At 44.6% G+C, this 20,079-nt stretch overlaps 1 protein-coding gene and 1 long non-coding RNA gene across 4 annotated transcripts in view; one reads left to right on the top strand and one right to left on the bottom strand.

Annotated features, from left to right (window-relative positions):
• The window catches only part of AVL9 (AVL9 cell migration associated), a 43,837-nt gene extending 42,256 nt beyond the window's left edge, over window positions 1–1,581 (bottom strand). Inside the window, exon 1 of one of the 2 annotated variants that reach the window (XM_052792406.1) lies at window positions 1,302–1,581. In XM_052792406.1, coding sequence (XP_052648366.1) covers window positions 1,302–1,394 — 93 coding nt within the window. In that variant the 5' untranslated portion in view covers window positions 1,395–1,581. The remainder of the gene's footprint in view (window positions 1–1,301) is intronic. The other variant, XM_052792416.1, reaches the window with a different exon arrangement.
• LOC128144160 (uncharacterized) lies at window positions 1,581–19,822 on the top strand. 2 transcript variants are annotated; one of them, XR_008235990.1, is made up of 4 exons: window positions 1,581–2,023; window positions 2,885–3,048; window positions 7,473–7,613; window positions 19,019–19,822. It is a non-coding gene; the product is annotated as an uncharacterized LOC128144160 (long non-coding RNA). The 2 variants fall into 2 exon arrangements; XR_008235991.1 differs by having other exon boundaries at window positions 19,016–19,822.
• The last annotated feature ends 257 nt before the right edge of the window (window positions 19,823–20,079 follow it).

The raw sequence follows: 20,079 nt of genomic DNA, 5'->3' as shown, positions 1-20,079 counted from the left end.
ACTGCAAACCTTGCAAGCTAGATGATCTAATTACTTCACAGGAACTGATCCAGCAAACATCCACATGTGAACAGCCCCTAGACAGCCTGAGGAGAAAGGATGCATTACAAAACCATGCAGGTCTTTCAGAAAAAGTGATGGAAGAACACCTACAATGAGTTCTTGCACTTGTGCTTCAGCCTCTGTTGGTAGGAGGTTGTTTTACATGTTACAATGCTTGTTTTATTTCCTGAAACATTAATAAAGATTAATTTAACTCTCTGCTACCTTGTATGAAATGCATTCATGTCAGACCAATTCTTGTGTAACAACCACCATCACATTCATTACTGTTTTGGTAATTTTTGTAAAGACTAAGACCGCTCTGTGGAAAGACTCACTGCAAATTCAACATCGTATCTATCTGCTCTTGTCACAGCAAAGCAACTGTATGTGCAGCCCAGCTGGGCAACAACATCTCCTGTTTCAAGGGTTAAAAAAAATAAAATTAGAGCATAAAACACCTATGAAATACAGACCATAAAATTCTTCTGCCTTGCAGGCCACACGAAGCAGTCAAGCATTATGAAAGAAGGGAAGAGACACACAGAGAAAACTTAAACCAAGGGTGGACTTATGCCCTGGGGCCATCAGGCTGTTTGTGTACAAGTTGTACCCGTGAGAGTTCAAGGCGCCGCTGCCCGGCAAGAACAGAAGGTAGGTAAAGAGATAATTTTTTCTCTCACTTCCCTGTCTGAACGCACTAAACACGCACGACTCACAGTAGATAACGGGTGCCACGATTTGAGCCGTCTCCCAGCATCTACAGGAGAACGGGGGGACGGGAGGCGGCGGGGAGCTCATCCCGCCGGCCCTCGCTCCGCCTCTCCCCCCGGCGGGAGCGCCGAGCCAGGACAGGTAGCAGTCACGTACGCAGCTCGGTAAAACATTAACTGCCCGGAGCGGGCTGAGTCACGGCCCCGCCAGGCCGCCCCCGTCTCGCCCCGAGCTGAGGGAACCCCTGGCCCAGCCCAGCCCCCTCCCCGGGGGAAGCCGGGGCTAACTGGGGCCCTAACGCACTTCGCCGGTTTCAAACCGCTCCTTAACCCACCCCCTGGAGCAAAGCCTCCCCCCCCCCCCCATCAGACGCGCCCCCTCCCGCAGGGGCTCAAGCCTTCCCCGCGGGACCGCAGCCGGGCCGCCCCGCCGCAGGCTGGGGGAAGCAGTCGGGCAGGCGCTGCTCAGCGCGGGGAAAGTGACCCGGGGGAGGGCAGAGACCGGAAGGGAAAGGCGGGAGACGACGGGCACCCGCGCCCGCTCACCTGGCAGCCTTTCTTGTGGTGGAAGCCCACCACCACGATGTGCAGCACTGGGCCCCGCGGGGCGGGGGCCGGCGGCGCGCCCCGCTTCTCCATGGAGCCCCGGTGATGGCCGCGGGGGAGGATACCGCCGGGCCCGGGCTCTCGCCCCGCCTCCCGCCGCCGAGGGTCCGACAGGGAGGCAGCCCCGACCGCCTGCGCTTCCGCCAGCGCCCGGCCGGGGGTGGGCAGGGCGCTGCCGGCAGCACCTCCCTCTTCCCGCTCCTCCCTCCCACCAGCCGCCGGCGGGGTGGGGTTTCGCTTCGGCCCGTCCTCTCAGGAGGTGCCGTCGGCCGCGGGCCGTGGAGTGTGGGCAGGAGCCTGCGCCGCTCTCCTCCTGCTCCGCGGGGACCTCTGCAGGAAAGCTCGCTTCGTGGAAAGGACTGCTAGGGAAAGCGGCTTCGTTTTATCCCGCGGCCAGGAAAACACATCGCGGCCCGGCAGTGGAGTCGCCGGCCTCGGCCTCGGCCTTCCCGCCCAGTCCTGGCGGGACGCCGCGGGGCTTCGAGCAGGGGCGATGATGGTGCCTCCTTCTTCTGATCTTTTCTGAGAAAATCTCCTCTCAAAGCCCCCCCTGAAGCACAGAGAACAGCACATCCTCGGGCTGCGTCCTTCCAGCGTGAAGTCGTGCAGATTAATGGCAGCGCAAAATGAAGTCTGGGATGGTTTCAGTCCAGGTTTGTCAGGTTGGTTGCTGGAGCTTAGAGATGAGAAAAGTTAAGGCTTCTTACGTTAGCACTGTTCTGCTGATGAACATACATTATGATACCCTAGAAAAGACAGTTCAAAGACTTGTCCAAGAGCACAGGCAAATTTACTGTGAGTGAAAAAAATAAATCTTACTGCAATCAGACCGTGCTCCCTCTTTAACCTTTGCTATGATTCAGTTCTGGTTATTTAAATCAACATCACTTGGTAGAGTCTGTACTCTTAATAATTAAGATTCTCTGTGGAAATTGGAGGAAGAGATTCTTTTTGAAAGAATTATAAAAGAATAGAGCTGAAAGAAAATCTCATCACTAACACAGTACCCAGAGGCTCAAATTATAACATTAAAGCATGTAATTATGTATTGTTCCTCAGCTCCAGCAGAAGTGCCATTATAGAAAAAATACACTCTTAAGGAACACAGGATAAGCTACGAGGAACAATCCAGCTCTGGCAAGTGAATGATTCCTTATTAGTTTTAGTCTGTAACTTACTGTTTAGTATCATTTCAAAAAAGAAAAAGGTATGAAATATTGGCCATTATCTCCTGCAGTAATGAGGTATCCCCCAAAAGATGCATGGGCGCGTTCATAGCTCGTACTCAGTTCACTGAGAAAAATGCAGTCTGGCATCACTTGCTGCTATGGATTTTGCATTATAGAGGCATCTCAGTGATACTGCTGGATAATTGTGGCGTATTGCTTCTCTGAATAGATTATTAGATATTTTTTTTTTCAGCTTGAAATTTTCTTTCCTGCTAAGGCAATACAACTGTTGGACTGACAACATCAGCCTGTTCTAGGAAAACTAACACATCTCTGGGTTTTTTTTTTCCATAGCTCACACTACGTGTATTTATGAGAAAGGAAGGTGAGAGCTGCTACACAACGGAAGCTCTTGGACAAGGCTCAGTCGGAACCTTCCTAAAGGAATTTTCTTTCTCAGTGCGTAGCTAACAAATGACAATGAAAACTCAGCCCTACAGTTCTTCTGTTACTCAGAGGTAATATTTTACTTGAGAACCACCAGCTATTCTATCATTACCATAGTAATTGTAATTTGTTAGTCATTCTGCATTTCATAGCAGTAACAAGGAGTTCTCAACTTGGTTTATGTGCAGTGTGACTTCTTGAGATGGATAAGCTTTACCTGGGCAGTATGGTATTTTATCTCTGGAAGTAACTGCCGCACTTTCTCCGCTGCGACAATCTAGGGAAAACGACGCATCGCCAGGGACTCGCCCTGGGGAGAAAACGGAACAACACAGATACTGTGGATCAAACGGTTTCTCCGTTTATTAACTGCGCAACACTCGGTTATATATGTTTCTAATATCTACTCACACATAAGCCATTTGTTGATTGGTTAACTTGTGCCGTTCACGCGCTTAAACAATAGTCTAATTGGATAAAGTCTTCTGATCACACGAATAGTTCATAGAATCATAGAATCATAGAATCATTTCGGTTGGAAAAGACCTTCAAGATCATCGAGTCCAATCATTAACCATGCCCCCTAAACCATGCCCTGGAGTACCCTGTCCACTCGCTTTTTGAATACCTCCAGGGATGGTGAATCAACCACTTCCCTGGGCAGCCCATTCCAATGTTTGACAACCCTCTCAGTAAAAAACTTTTTCCTAATATCTAACCTAAATCTCCCTTGCCTCAACTTGAGGCCATTTCCTCTTGTCCTATCTCCAGCCACCTGACAGAAGAGACCAACACCCACCTCACTACAACCCCCTTTCAGGTAGTTGTACAGAGCGATAAGGTCTCCCCTCAGCCTCCTCTTTTCTAGACTGAACAACCCCAGATCCCTCAGCCGCTCCTCATAAGACTTGTGCTCCAAGCCCCTCACCAACTTGGTTGCCCTTCTCTGGACACGCTCTAGCAGCTCTATGTCTTTCCCATAGTGAGGGGCCCAAAACTGAACACAGTACTCGAGGTGCGGCCTCACCAGTGCCGAGTACAGGGGAATAACCACCTCCCTGTTCCTGCTGGCCACACTACTTCTGATACAGGCTAGGATGCAATTGGCCTTCTTGGCCACCTGGGCACACTGCTGGCTCATATTCAGCCAGCTGTCAACCAGCACCCTGAGGTCTTTTTCTGCCGGGCAGCTTTCCAGCCACTCTTCCCGAAGTCTGTAGCGCTGCATGGGGTTGCCGTGACCGAAGTGCAGGACCCGGCACTTGGCCTTGTTGAACTTCATACAATTGGCCTCAGCCCATCGATCCAGCCTGTCCAGATCTCTTTGTAAAGCCTCCCTACCCTCAAGCAGATCGACCCTGCCTCCCAACTTGGTGTCTGCAAACTTGCTGAGGGTGCACTCGATCCTCTCATCCAAATCATCAATAAAGATATTAAACAGAACAGGGCCCAACACCGAGCCCTGGGGAACCCCACTTGTGACCCGCCGCCAACTGGATTTCACCCCATTCACCACTACCCTCTGGGCTCGGCCATCCAGCCAGTTTTTCACCCAGTGAATAGTGCCCTTATCCAGGCCACGAGACGCCAGCTTCTCAAGGAGTATGCCATGAGAGACAGTGTCAAAGGCCTTGCTGAAGTCTAGGAAAATAACATCGACAGCCTTTCCCTCATCCACTAGGCGGGTCACCTGGTCATAGAAGGAGATCAGGTTGGTCAAGCAGGACCTGCCTTTCGTAAACCCATGCTCACTGGGCCTGATGCCCCTCTTATCCTGGACTTGCCATGTGAGTGCTTTCAAAACAAACCGTTCCATAATCTTTCCCGGTACCGAGGTCAGGCTGACAGGCCTGTAGTTCCCCGGATCCTCCCTCCGACCCTTCTTATAAATGGGAGTCACATTGGCAAGCCTCCAGTCCTCTGGGACCTCCCCTGTTGACCAGGAACGCTGATAGATGATAGAGAGTGGCTTGGCAAGGACCTCTGCCAGTTCCCTCAGTACTCTTGGATGGATCCCATCAGGTCCCATAGATTTGTGAGTGTCCAGATGGCGTAGCAGGTCCCTAACTAATTCCTCCTGGATTAAGGGGGGTATGTTATGCTCTTCATTTGAGTTTGTGGAGGCAAGCATGTGAATAAAAAAATAATCATGCTGGGATTTTTGTTGAAGAAAAACATAAATGAACTGCTGGCATGGATCTGAGGTTTGTGACTAATTTCTTCAGGATGGCAATCTCACTTTGTGTTTGGAGTAGATTTTTTCTGAAGCTCTTGTCGTAGATTTTAGAAAAACTGAACTGTATGTAGTAAGGATCATAACAATGGTTGGGATTATGATCTCTCACTTGGAAACTTCTGTAAAATAAATAGGAAAGAGAAGACTACAAAAGAATTGAGTGGACATAAATTTAATAAATGTCTCACTATTACAAATTGGAGAACATTTTACAAAGATAAAAATCTTAGATATGAATATAACAATATAGAAAAAAGCCATTAGTTAAGTAAACAAACAAAAGTAGCAGGAAAAAGAAAGTGATTATTTTATGTGAAATACGGAAAACAGCAGTAAGGCAGGAGGAGAAGACACTGCTGTGTGAAGGGCCATCCACGTTCATTATGGTGAATGAAGGTGCACGAGAATTTCATTAATGCGATGATTGGCATAATCTGATTATCCTAATTGACTACATCCATCTTCCACATACGGAAAACTACTTGGTTGAAGTTATTTTGGGGTAACCGGGGGTGGCCCTTTACTTCTGCGGGAGGCGGCAGCGATCGGTCAGGTCTGGGTCCAACATGGCGGCTAGCGCGACCACCAGCCCGCCTCACCTCCTATTGCTGAGGGAGCGCTGCCGCTTGGCGGGAAGCTGGAGTGGGGTGGGCGGGGTTGGAAGGCGCCCGGCGGCTCCCGTCAGGCGAGGGTTTCCTCGGCCAGCCCGGGGGTGCAGGGCTGTGTGGAGGCGCCGTGAGGCGAGGGAGGGCGGTGGCGGCTGGATAGGGCGGGGGGGGGGGCCGGCGTGGAGAGGCCGGGCCGCGCGCTCCCGCTTCGGCTCGGCGGCGGGAGGCGAAGCCCTTCGCCTTCGCAGGCGGGGTGATGTGCGCGGGTCTGGCCGCAGCGTCCGGCGTTCTTGGCCGGCGAGGGAAAAATCCTCGCCGGCCCGGGGCTGAGGGGCCGGGGGCGTGGGCGGCGCGGGGCGGCCCTCCCGGCTCGTCAGTCAGGCGTCTGCGTGAGGCCGCGGGGCCTCCCGCCGCTCGGGAGCCGCGGCCGGACCGGTCAGCGGCGCGGTCCCTGCCCGCGGCGGCGAGAGGCGCCGGGGCGTCCCGGTCTCCGGCACGGGCAGCGAGCGGGCGGGTGGCTCCGGGCCGAGGTTTGGGTGTGGAGCAAAGGCCGGCTGGGGACGAGCGTTGGTGCTCGGCAGAGCCGCGGTGATGCGCTGCGCACTGCCGACACCGAGGTGTTCTCGGTGAAGGGAACGTGTTCCTGCGGCCGCAGAAACTTGTTGAGGTACTAGCAGCAGTAAAGCCTGCGAGGACACTAGAGTGACTGTCTTTTCACTCCACTCTTGCAGCAAGTAGATAAGTGGCCCTTAGATGTAGTCGCACTGAATGACCCCAGTGGGGACCACACACTAGAATTCATTTTCTGTGAACTTCTCACCATCTATGATCCAATCAACCATTTCAAGTTCAGTAGGTAGAAGATGGGTCTCTTCTTCCATCTCGGGTTCTGTTGAACTTCCCTCTAATCCTCCTTTGTTCATTCAGAATGCAATTTTAGTGCTATTTGAAGGCTTCGTGGATGCTGTAGTTTCACTAAAATGTTAATCCTTTTTGCAGTAAGCAGGACCAAATGTTATTTAAGTAGTGCATTTAATTGCAGTAGGGCACCATAAAGTAGGTGGGGTTCCAAACAGGCTTCCCCATGGGAAGTACTGTCCTGTGGGAGTGATAGTGTCATTCTCCTGAGATTCACAGGACTCTCAAGCCTGCAAGCAAAAAGGAGAGCTTGGGTTGTTACAGAGGTTTGCAGACACAAATGCGACATACCTTCACCTCCAGCTTTGAACAGGATTATTTTTGGGTGGCAGAAACGTTGCTCAGATCTTGACCATTATCCCCACCCAAATACTCTGCTGTCCCTTCCGCTGTTGACACTTCCACTTCCTGGGGGTCCCCACTTTGGAAAGGGTTTGCAGATCTCTAGCTCCTGTACTACTTCAGGAACTGCCTGTGCCTGATGAGATATGTTTGAAGACGGTAACTGGCCAGAATTGTTTCCTTAGAAAATCTTGACTGAGAGTTGTAAAGCAGAGATATGTTCCAGTGGGTTGTGAGGGGAGCAGAGAGAGGTTTGTGACCTCTGGGCACAGGTGTTAATTATTTGTGAAGTAGGAACTCCTCTTTGGGGCATCTGGTCAAAATGCTCCCCCCCAAATGCTAGCCACTAAAGGTGATTATTTTGTTTGTAATTCTGTGCTGTTTTCCTCAGATCCCCATTTCTGCCCTGGTGTCCATTGTGGAAGCTCTGGAGGTTGGCTACAGCCAACACAAAAATCCTTCTCACAACCTAATGCACGCTGCAGATGTGACACGGACGGTCCATTACCTCCTTTTCAAGATGCGTGTAGTGGTAAGTACAGGAGAAAGCCAGACAACACTGACAGGAATGGATTGAAGTCTTAAAGAAATACTGAGCACACAGTACATTCACGCAGTGGTTGTCGAGACAAACAACAGAACAATCTTTGAAGATGGACTAGAGAAATTGAAGGCAGACAGATTCCAGGGTGGTGATCAGCCATTGCAGTTAGGGTTCAGCTGGTGGCTCAGGACTCGTGGCAATACTTGTGTCTCCCACTGTACGTTGATGATGCCTTTTTCTGGGCAGCTCAGTGAGAAACGTGAAGAAATGCTGCCGCCAGCATGTACTGTGTGATGGAGCATAGGACAGAGAAGTGCAAGCTAACAAGGCATAGCACAGCTCCTGCTATGTCTTTAGGCCAGTTTCAACAATGGCTGAACTGACTTGCGCTCAGGAACAAACTTTTGTGCATACGGTCTGCCTTTCTGCGGTCCCTTGATTGCCACAGTCATGTTGCTTTCAGTTCTGAAGCCAGACCTGGATGCTCTTCCCTGAGGAGTAACATGCTCCAGTGCCTCCTGTATACATGTCCCAAGTCTCCTGTGCTGAATGTAGCCTGCTGCTGTGAATTGCAATGTTTACTAAAGACATATTTGGAAGGAGTCAGGCCCTGTCTATGTCAAGACCTGACCCAGACTGCCCAATTCTGACTGGTTGTGTCAGTTGCTCCTGATTGTGTCTGAAGTAAATAGGAATTAGGTCAAATTTGCAGCTAATACAGATGCATACTCAGACCCTCCCGTGAGATCCTAAATTGGTCACTGCTGCTTTTAGGGCCATTAGTTAATGAAAATGCACTGCAGGCTGTAGTCAGTAAGAATAATTCAGTGTTGAGTAATGCAAATTGCATTATAATGGTGAGCAAATGGGTCCCCTTTCTCTCCTGAAACCGTTGAAGAAGGGCAGTTTTCACTTGGGGCTACTCAGCTCCGAAAAGGGGCTGCTGGATGGAAACAGCTGCCCAAGTGCAGCAGCCCTCCTGCCTGTGTACGTTCAGAACTGCCTTTTTCCACCTTGCTGCTTCTCGGTCTGTCAGTAATTTAGCTGCAACTCATCTGTGAATGAAGGAGTGCTATTTCTTTCTAGCCCCTGTTGCCACGGTGCTGAATGGGGTTTCATATTCTGTCTGTGAGCACAATACAGCTAGGCAAGCGTTAAAAAAGAGAGAACTGGAAGGATGTGAAAATACATGAGTAAGCCATGGAATAGTTTGCATTTTTTTTTGCTCTAAGAGGGGGAGAGATGATGTAGCAGATGGGAAAAAAAAAAAAAATAAACCCCCATAAACCAAACCATACCAAACCACCCCACTGTTTTAACTTATGTACAGAGCAAACTGGATATGAAGTCCTTGAGGTGCACCAGGACTGTCAGTTTCCTGTGTTCCTTGGTTTGCTGCAAGCCCTGGGCTCCAGTAACCTGTGCTGGATACCTGCCAGTCCGCTCCATGGCTCCACATGAGAGCAAAGCAAACAGTGCTGTTGATTAGAAACCAAGGTGTAAAAAAGTAGTTGACAGCATGGCTTGCTCCCTGCTGGCTGTGGTGTGAAAGACCTTAAACCCAGAGGAGCTCAGGAGCTCCCAGAGGTATTTTTTCTTGTAGAATCAGTTTTCATGGCAAAGCTCCACTTCCATATTTTATTCCTACCATTGAGATGAAGCTTTTTTCTCACCTGTCTCATGAACTAGAGGTGGAATGCTGCTTCCCTGCATGTTGGCGAACGACACTCGCATTTGAATGCTCTCATACTTCTTGTTTAAGCAAGCAGACTCGGGAAGCAGGTAGGAAAGATGAGCCTGTGGGTTGTATCCTACCAAAGAAAGTAGGGATGCAAGCTGGGGGAAATCAAGCGCTCTCTCTTATTTTTTTTTTTTTACCCAAGGCCTTTGCTGTTCTGGATACCAAAACGAGCAATAGTGAAGTGCATGTGAGAGATAAACAGGATGGTTTTCTATGTGTTACTGGGTCAGGAAAGCAGTTGCTTTGCAGTGTTCTGGAAGATCAGCAGTCAGACCCAGCCCTGAGCCTTCTCTTCTCCCAGCTGCACAGCAGCAGTTCCCTCTGCCTGCCCTGGTGTGCCATGTGCCCTGGCCCCTCACCACCTTGAAGGCGCTGGGCTGGGCCCGCACTGCGTTTGTCAGTGTCTTTCCTGTCCTGGGGACACCAGAACAGGACATGGGAGTCTGCATGCAGTCTCAAAAGTGCCAAATAAGAGAGGAGAGTGGTTTTTGGATTTTAAATTGGGTTTTATTGGGTTTTTTAATTGTTTATTGCCCAGTCTTGCCAAAACTACTTCCTGTCACGACTGAAGGCTTCTCTGAAAGAGCTGTCTCTCCATCTTGAATGTTTGCAGGGATGGGGCATCTACCTTCTTTGATGACTTGTTGGTATTCTCTGCACACTGCCAGCGTGGGTCTGGCTTCATCTTCACTTACTCGTTTGGTAGCTGAGGCGAGAGCTAGCTGAGGACAGCCACCCCCCACTGGTTTTGTTGAAAATATTCTGATAAAGAAATTAAAATCCAATTATATATATATAAGAGTTTGGTTTGATTAAGAAGTAGAAAATTGTGAAGCATAGGTATGGGAGTGTTAAGTTTGAAATGTAGTCATAGGAACTTAGGAACTTTGGAAAATGTACTATGTGTGACTATAAGAATTCAAGTATTGTCTAAAATCAGTTAACCACAGAAACTTTGACAAAGATTTGTTGGTTTGTAGTGTTTTGTTTTAGGAAACTAAGGAAACCGTCATGGACACCAGTTTGTTGCTTGGAAACCCCCTTACCCCTCCCATCTCGATCTGAGTATCGAGGATTCCAATCAGTAGAGTTAAGTGAGATTAACCAATGATTGTTTTAACATAAGAATATTAATAAGATGGTGTGACTGAAGGACCAATCATTATAAAGGTTAAATTTAAGAATAGACATAGTATGCATTTTTATGTAAACTAATATAGATGATGGTGAGAATCGTAGTGCGCAGAATCACCTGAGAGGTCAAAAAGCGGACAAGTGAGGAAGACTATGAAAGACCACCAGAGGGCTTCTGAAGACCACCAGAGACCTTCACTGCGCTTGCATAAAGAACATTTACATATGTTAATAGTTTCCCGGAAAACTAATGATTATGTATAACATTTCTCGGAAATCTAGTGAATATGTATAACAGGTGTACATTTAACCTGCATAGTTAAACCAGACAGGTGCACACGATAGGTGGAGCGATCCCCCGTGTGCCCAGCGCTGCAATAAAGGAGTGCCTGCTTCTTAACTTCTCATTGCTGTTAAGGAGTTTTATTCTGGATTTCGGCAACAGTTTTGGTGACCCAGGTGGGACCTTGCGAGTGAGACTGGACGAGATCGAGTGGTGATCGAACTCCAGCCGGCACCGAGGGATTCTCGGGGGGGAACCATCACTCTCGACTCGCAAAGCTCCTCGCAACGTTCCCTGGAGAAAGGGTAAGGCACTTCTTCTTTGGAATTTGTTTGGATAGCCTGCCCGTAAGGCGCGGCGAAAGCTTCGCAGGGTTGGGGCTCAGAGGGTACCCGTTTGTGTAGAAGCCTAGGCGTCTGCCCGTAAGTCATAAGCGAAAGCTATTGCTGGGTTGGACATTTGTGTATTTGGGACAATTGTCATTTGCATTTGTTTGGTATTTGGTTTTTGGTTTTTGATATTTGGTATTTGGTTTTTGGGTTTTGATATTTGGAACTTTGATAATTGATATTTGGTGCATTTGGTATTTGATATAAGCATAATGGCATTAGCCAAACTATTTAAGAGTAAGAGTATGAGAAATATAACCACTGATGAAAAGATACCGAAAACATCACCATTGGGATGTTTATTGACACATTGGAGTGAATTACATGATGATTTACGTAAAAGTCAAATGATTGAATATTGTAATCATTGGTGGCCTTTGTATGTTTTGGAAAATCAGGAAAAGTGACCAACAAATGGAATTTTAAGTTATAATACTATATTACAGTTAATGTTATTTTGTAGGAGAGAGGGTAAATGGAGTAAAGTACCATATGTGGATCTGTTCTTTTATTTGAGGCAGAGAACGGATTGACAAAAAGAATGCAAGTTAATTAGTCGAGACAATTTGGTGATGACATTAACTTCAGAAAATAAGAAAGCTAAGAGTTGTTGTTCGGCTTGTGATATTGGAAGGAGGTACATTAGATGTACAGTACCAAAAGAAGATGAAATGGAACTAGAATTGAAAATAGCCCCACCAAGGGAGGAGCAGGATCTCTCTCCCTCACATTCACGGGAAAGGAGTATTGAGTCAGGGAGAATAATTTATTGGATAGTACTGAAAAACAGATGATATTAAAAACTGGAAAAGCACAAGCAGAGGCAGCACTTATGAATGAAATGCTCTCTGGAACTTTGGAACAGAGTTTTCCTTCGGGAGATCCCCAGTGGGATCCAAATGACCCTGTACACAGGAGAAGGTTAACTCGATATCAAAAATGAGTATTGTATGGAGTAAAGCATGCAATGCCGAAAGCTTTGAATTGGTCTAAATTATATGAGATAAAGCAAGATAAAAATGAATCTCTCTGTGTTTTTGGAAAAATTGAAAGAAACTGCTAAAAAAAATATACTGATTTGAAATTGAAAACAGAGGCAGAACAACAACAATTGACTTTGATTTTTATGAGGCTGCAAAAATGATGACTTTAAATGAATGAAGGAGACCGGAGGGGAACCCAGCTGAACCTCTGGTTACAATTAAGCTGGGAAATGATAAAGTTGAATTTTTAGTTGATATGGGAACAGTATATTCTGTTTTGAATACTTATAAAGAGAAATTGGGAAATAAAACAGCTAACATAATTGGAGCGACTGGGAAACAGGAAAATAGACCATTCTTTCAACCCCTTGATTTAAAATTTGGAAATAAAGCAATTACACATGAATTTTTGTATGTGCCAGAATGTCTGATACCCTTGTTGGGTCGAGATTTGTTATCCAAATTAAATGCACAGATAGCTTTTGAGGGAGGAGAAATTCTTTTAAAAATACCAGAATCAAAGACAGGAAAAATACTGATGATACAGGAGAAGGTTAAGATTCAGGAGATGCCGCAAGAAGTTGATGATGCTGTGATCCCTACAGTTTGGAACACAGAGATACCTGGAGAATCTAAAATGACACAGCCTGTAAAGGTAAAACTGAAGGAAAATGTGAAACCAGTGAGATTAAAACAGTATCCAGTTAAACCTGAGGCTAGATTGGGAATCAAGAAATTAATTGATAAATTTTTGGAATATGGAATCTTAGAGGAGTGTGAATCTGAATATAATACTCCAATTTTACCAGTGAAAAAGCCATCAGGAGAATATAGATTAATACAGGATCTGAGGGCGATAAATCAGATAGTGAAAGACATACATCCTGTAGTGGCCAATCCATATACACTTTTAACAGCTCTAGGGGAGAATCACCAGTGGTTTACAGTGCTTAATTTAAAAGATGCTTTCTTTTGTATACCCCTGGAAGAAGGAAGTCGAAAATTATTTGCTTTCGAGTGAGAAAATCCAAAAACAGGACGAAAAACACAATTGACATGGACAAGATTGCCGCAAGGATTCAAGAACAGTCCAACAATTTTTGGGAGCCAATTAGCAAAAGAACTTGAGATGTGGAAACGAGATGGTCCCAAACCTGGACATTTGCTCCTACAGTATGTAGACGACATATTGATAACGACAGAAGAGAGACCAGCGTGTATAAAGGTAACAATTGATCTTTTAAACTTTTTGGGGTTAAGCGGATACAAAGTCTCTAGAACTAAGACCCAGATAGCAAAACAGACTGTGATGTATCTGGGTTTTGAAATCTCACAAGGACAAAGACAGTTGGGAACAGACCGCAAAGAAGCAATTTGCAGTATCCCGGAGCCGAGAAATACCCACGAATTGAGAACCTTCTTGGGAATGACTGGGTGGTGTCGGCTATGGATAATGAACTATGGTCTGTTGGCTAAACCTTTATATGAAGCTCTTAAAGGTCCACCATTTGAATGGGGTCCAGATCAGCAGAGAGCTTTCAAGAATCTAAAACAGGCCCTGATGACAGCACCAGCCCTGGGACTTCCGAATCTGACTAAAGACTTTCAGTTATTTGTACATGAGAAACAACACCTTGCACTGGGAGTGCTGACTCAGAAGATGGGAAGTTAGAAGCGACCGGTTGGATACTTTTCCAAACAATTAGACTTTGTAAGTAAAGGCTGGCCTGCTTGTTTGAGAGCAGTAACAGCCACTGTGATGATAATACAGGAGGCCCGAAAATTGACTTTGGGAAGGATGATGGTGGTATATGTACCACATATGGTGATCTCAGTATTAGAACAAAAGGGGGGCCATTGGCTCTCCCCAAGCAGAATGATGAAATATCAGGTAATTTTGATGGAGCAAGATGATGTACTTTTGAAAACCACTAATTTGACTAATCCTGCAGTCTTTTTGAGTTCTATACAGGAAGAAGGACAACTGGAACATGATTGCCTGACTACCATTGAGTATGTATATTCCAGTCGAGAGGATCTGAAGGATGTACCTATGGACAATCCAGACTGGGAATTGTACACAGATGGTAGCAGCTTTGTTGAAAATGGAATCCGCTATGCAGGATATGCGGTAACAACTGAAAAATCAGTTATAGAAGCCAATGCTTTACCAAATACAGCTTCAGCTCAGAAGGCGGAACTAGTGACTTTGACAAGGACTCTAGAATTGAGTGAAGAAAAGAAAGTGAATATTTGGACTGATTCGAAATATGCATTTGGTGTGGTCCATGTCCATGGGATTTTATGGAAGGAAAGAGGATTATTATCCTCTCAGGGGTCCAACATTAAATATAAAGAGGAGATTTTACATTTACTACAAGCAGTTCGAAAACCAACTGCAGTAGCAATCATGCACTGTAAAGCACATCAGTCAGGGAATACAAAAGAAATTATAGGGAACAGATTAGCAGATAAATCAGCTAGGGAAGCAACCAAAAGGAATGCCCTACAAATGACATTAATTCCTACAAAAACTATTGCAATACCAAAGGAAAAACCTAAATATTCAGAGGAGGATGAGAAATTGGGGAAACTATTAAATGCAAGGAAAAATTTGGAAGGATGGTGGGTGACATCAAAAGGACAAGTAGTAATTCCACCATTTGTAATGAGGGAAATAATACAGACAAAACATAAGGAATGTCATTGGGGGGCAGAAGCATTAATAACTCTTTTGAAAAAGCAAGTAATATCAGTAAAAATGCTAGAAATAGCTAAAATGACAACTGTGAAATGTGAGATAGGTTTAAAGAATAATCCAGTTGTAAAAAGGAAAGTTCAAATGGGAATGTTGAAATCAGGAATGGAACCAGGGGATTATTGGCAAATAGATTTTTCGGAGTTACCTCGACAGAATGGGTATCGATACATTCTGGTGGGGGTTGATACGTTTACAGGAAGGCCAGAAACCTTTCCCTGTCGGACCAATCAAGCAAAGGAAATCATTAAATGGTTATTACAAGAAATTATCCCGAGATTTGGAGTACCAATTGGAATCTCTTTTGATAGAGGTTCCCATTTTGTTGCAGAAGTGGTCCAGGGTGTTAGTAGAATTTTGGGAATTACATGGGACTTACACACACCTTGGAGACCACAATCTAGTGGGAAGGTGGAAAGAATGAATCAAACATTGAAAAGACAAATTAGTAAAATATGTCAGGAAACTAATTTGAAATGGCCTCAAGCACTCCCACTGACCCTTTTATGAATTCGGGTTCAGCCAAAGAGTGGGACATTGATCAGTCCCTATGAGCTATTATATGATAAACCTTATGAATCTCCTGAACCAAATCTGAGCATACATTTAAAAGGAAAACAAGATGTATATAACTATCTGCTTTCTTTAGGAAAAACTTTAACTGCACTTCGGAGTATGGTTGTTTGGAACAGACCTCTGTCTTTGGAAAATCCAGTACATGATTTCCAACCAGGTGATTATGTCTATGTGAAGACATGAACTTTTGAACCTCTTCAGGAACGCTGGAAAGGACCCTTTCAAGTATTGTTGACTACTTTCACCGCTGTCAAGACTACTGAATCAGATGCATGAATCCACTATACTCGGGTGAAGAAAGCTCCATCATCTTGGAAAGTTATATATAGAGACCCTAGAACCTTAAAACTGACTTTGAAGCATGCCTAATCTTCCATATAATTTTGAAATCTGGGGGAAATGCATTTTGATTTGGAAAATAATATTGGTGGGGGTCTGGTCTGAGATTGTGGCTGAACAACAAGTAACAGTGAACTATGGAGGTACTTTGGGATTGGGATGTAACTTTACTCAGATTCCAGAATTTGATCCTGACAAATTAGAAATTAGTTGGATGAGAGATAAAGGAAAAGGCAAGTATCTAGCAAGACAAATTGAACTGAAGAAAAAGGCAAGAAATAAGAGACAAGCTAAACAATTAATTTACCTCCCAAAGAAAACTCAGGAAGAAAATTTGATGGTAGGATTGATTAAGAGATTTGCTAATTTCCAGAATGTGACACAAATTACTACCTGTTTACCAATACCAAGGGCAGTTGGTGAATCTGTTCCATGAGGAATTTTGACAATGAATTTGACTAATTTAGAACATAGAAATGTGACTAGCCGCTGTGAACAAAGACCAGTAGTTGGATGGCAAGAACAAGTGACAATTATCAAGAAACAATAGAAGTCTCCAGGGAGCAGGGCAGATTGTGAAAAATTATTAAATTCTGTTTTTATTAAAGTTGGGAGATTTCATAATATAAGATATTGTACTTATGATGAACAAGTTAAGAAAAATACAACTCGAATGATCATGGAATGGAAATGTGACAAGGCTAATCAGACAATGTTAGAAAGGACAATTAGTTGAAAACTCAGTGTGGTCTATGACTATACTGTCTCAATTCCAATATATGGCTAAAGCTCCTTGGTGTTTTACTTGGCATGAAACCATTTTTACAACTTGGACTATTCAGAGTCCAGGACACTTAGTTTAGACAATGAGTGATGGAACCTGGACAACCCACCTACCTCTTGATGGGAAGGTAAAACAAATCACTTTGGGAATACCAACATTATACCCAATTTAAAAAAAAAGTCTCCTTTTAGAGGATCATTAGAAAATTTGAAATTGGAACGGACAAAAATGTCAGAAATAGATGATGAATGGAATGAACCCTCCACTGGAGTTAGAATTAGTTGGACCCTAGAATCTCTACTAACCCCTTTGACAATATATAGGAATCGAGACTAGCTGTACCAACTAACAAGACAAGTAGAGAAACTGGCCAGCGTGACCAGAAAAGGATTTAAAGATCTAAATATACAATTACAGACCACTTCCAAAATGACTCTACAAAATAGAATGACTTTAGATATGCTTTTACTCAAAGCACACGGAGTGTGTAGATATTTAAAAGACAGAATAGACCATTGTTGTATACACATTCCGAATGTAACTCAAGATGTAGAACATGATTTGGAATTATTGGGAAAAATTGAGAAAGACACTCAAGAGTTGCAACAAGATATACAAGAGAGTTGGATAGACAAGATTTTTAAGAGATTAAGTTGGAATCTGAGTTTTTGGATCAAATCATTGATTAGTACAATATTAACCTTGTTGATAATTTTTGTAATGATCATTTTGATTTATTACTTTTTGAAAAGGCAAATTACTCGTAAAACTTCTTTTAATCGCATGATCATCCAAGCTGTTACAAGACAACAAGATGGACAAACAATCTCAGAGTTTCCCCCACCATATAGTGAGTGATTAGTAAAATGATAGTGAAAGTATTGAAATGATTTTCAAAACTTTCAAAGGGGGGAATGTTGAAAATATTCTGATAAAGAAATTAAAATCCAATTATATATATATAAGAGTTTGGTTTGATTAAGAAGTAGAAAATTGTGAAGCATAGGTATGGGAGTGTTAAGTTTGAAATGTAGTCATAGGAACTTAGGAACTTTGGAAAATGTACTATGTGTGACTATAAGAATTCAAGTATTGTCTAAAATCAGTTAACCACAGAAACTTTGACAAAGATTTGTTGGTTTGTAGTGTTTTGTTTTAGGAAACTAAGGAAACCGTCATGGACACCAGTTTGTTGCTTGGAAACCCCCTTACCCCTCCCATCTCGATCTGAGTATCGAGGATTCCAATCAGTAGAGTTAAGTGAGATTAACCAATGATTGTTTTAACATAAGAATATTAATAAGATGGTGTGACTGAAGGACCAATCATTATAAAGGTTAAATTTAAGAATAGACATAGTATGCATTTTTATGTAAACTAATATAGATGATGGTGAGAATCGTAGTGCGCAGAATCACCTGAGAGGTCAAAAAGCGGACAAGTGAGGAAGACTATGAAAGACCACCAGAGGGCTTCTGAAGACCACCAGAGACCTTCACTGCGCTTGCGTAAAGAACATTTACATATGTTAATAGTTTCCCGGAAAACTAATGATTATGTATAACATTTCTCGGAAATCTAGTGAATATGTATAACAGGTGTACATTTAACCTGCATAGTTAAACCAGACAGGTGCACACGATAGGTGGAGCGATCCCCCGTGTGCTCAGCGCTGCAATAAAGGAGTGCCTGCTTCTTAACTTCTCATTGCTGTTAAGGAGTTTTATTCTGGATTTCGGCAACAGTTTTGTCATCCTCAGAATGACAAAATGCCACCTCCAGGCCCCAATAACCTGGGTGACACTCCAGGGGAGTCCAAGAGGCTCTGGTGGTGTCCAGCTGGAGGGATGAAACAATCGTCTGGTTTGTCTTAAGCTCTTGTATTTCAAGTATCTTCGATGAATACCTGTGCCTTATCTAGAGAAGATACATAGCATTGGAACAGTGTTATTGGTGTTGCAAATCCAACATTGAATTGAAGTTCAATCTGAAAAAGCACAAGCCATAGTTCTTCAATCTGTGTGGGCAATTACCCCACATCAGGTTATCAAACCCAGAGTAATAGCAGCTGAAGAAGCTGGAGCAACAGCATTATTTATGTATTACTGGAAGGAGATGATGCTCCTGTTTTCCTCCCTTATCACAGGTTGGCTCATCGTGGTTTGTAGTCTTGTACTACAAGCACATGCCCTGGATGTGTTTCCACAAGATCAATATGTAAATACTTGGATTTGGTTGGCCTCTACTGTAACTAACTTATCTGCCTTCTCTATTGTATCGATTAACAGCTGCAGATCTTTTGACAACGTTTTATTGGCTTGCAAACTCCAGTAGCTGTATTACAGAATTATACTATGTTAAGTGCTTTTGATATTAATGTTCCTCATTGCTATTTTTTCCGAGTAGGTAATGGCTGTATTCCCAGGAACATTACTAAATCAACTGGCGGTGGACTCTCTCCTACACCAGAAACGCTGCTGGGATCTTGAAGGCATGTGTTGCTTCAATGTAACTGATTAATCAGCCAGCCTAGAGGATGACATTCAACGTTTCCAGGATTTTAACACATCAAATGAAACAATCTACTGGTGGTGCCTGGCTGGTTGAGCTGTTTAATTCCCTGACAGAATGGGTGGGACACTTGATTCAAAGCATTATTGTAGGGATAAGTTTATTCCTTTGTCTATATGTGTTCATTACATGCCTCTACACATTACCCTGCCCTGCACCCTGCAAGCCCAAATGGACACCTCCAGCTTTGCCAGCCCCAGCAGAAGTGCTCCCTTGAGTGAGGGGATGGAACATGGGATAATAATGGATGATTGGCAAGGAGGATTATAAACACGCTCAAGTGACCTGCAGCTGGCGTGCAGAAGTATACATATATTATACTAATTGCTGTTTATCCTTGCATGCTTGACAAGTAGAACATCTGTGTTTAGATAACACAGGCTTGTGATAGACTTAAGAGGCACCCTATCAAACACGCTTGAGATTCCCGTCCTGCTGTGGGAAGGATCAAAGCACAGTGGTACATTGTGCCTGCACGAATCCCTGATAAACTGGTGAAAACAGCAGGGTCGGCATTCCCCTAGCATGGGCTGAGCTCAGCAGTGCCTGTGTCCCTGCTCATGTGCCTGTGCCCAGGTGCTGCTTCAGGGATCCCCCAGTTGGCGAGGTAACAAAAATAAATTTACTGTTTGCATTTAATCCATGGTTTTGTGGTTGTTCCTGCGTCCTGCCTGTGCCGCCTCACACAGTCGTCGTAACTACCCCAACTGGCACTTCAAACACCCTCTGCTCAAGGAGACATGCCAGCCCTGCAGCCTCGCAGTGAGTCAAGTCCAGCATTCCATCTCTCTGCTCTGGTCACGGCAAAGCACTCCTGCCTGGAGCCCAGTGGGGCAGCGGCACTCGCCCATTTCAAAGGTTGCATTTAACTTAAAGAACAGAAAGTCCAAGCATTC

This window comes from Harpia harpyja, chromosome 1 (genome assembly GCF_026419915.1).
Source record: "Harpia harpyja isolate bHarHar1 chromosome 1, bHarHar1 primary haplotype, whole genome shotgun sequence".
Classification (NCBI taxonomy): domain Eukaryota; kingdom Metazoa; phylum Chordata; class Aves; order Accipitriformes; family Accipitridae; genus Harpia; species Harpia harpyja.
Note: the sequence above shows the minus strand (reverse complement) of the source record. Positions and strands in the feature narration are given on the sequence as shown.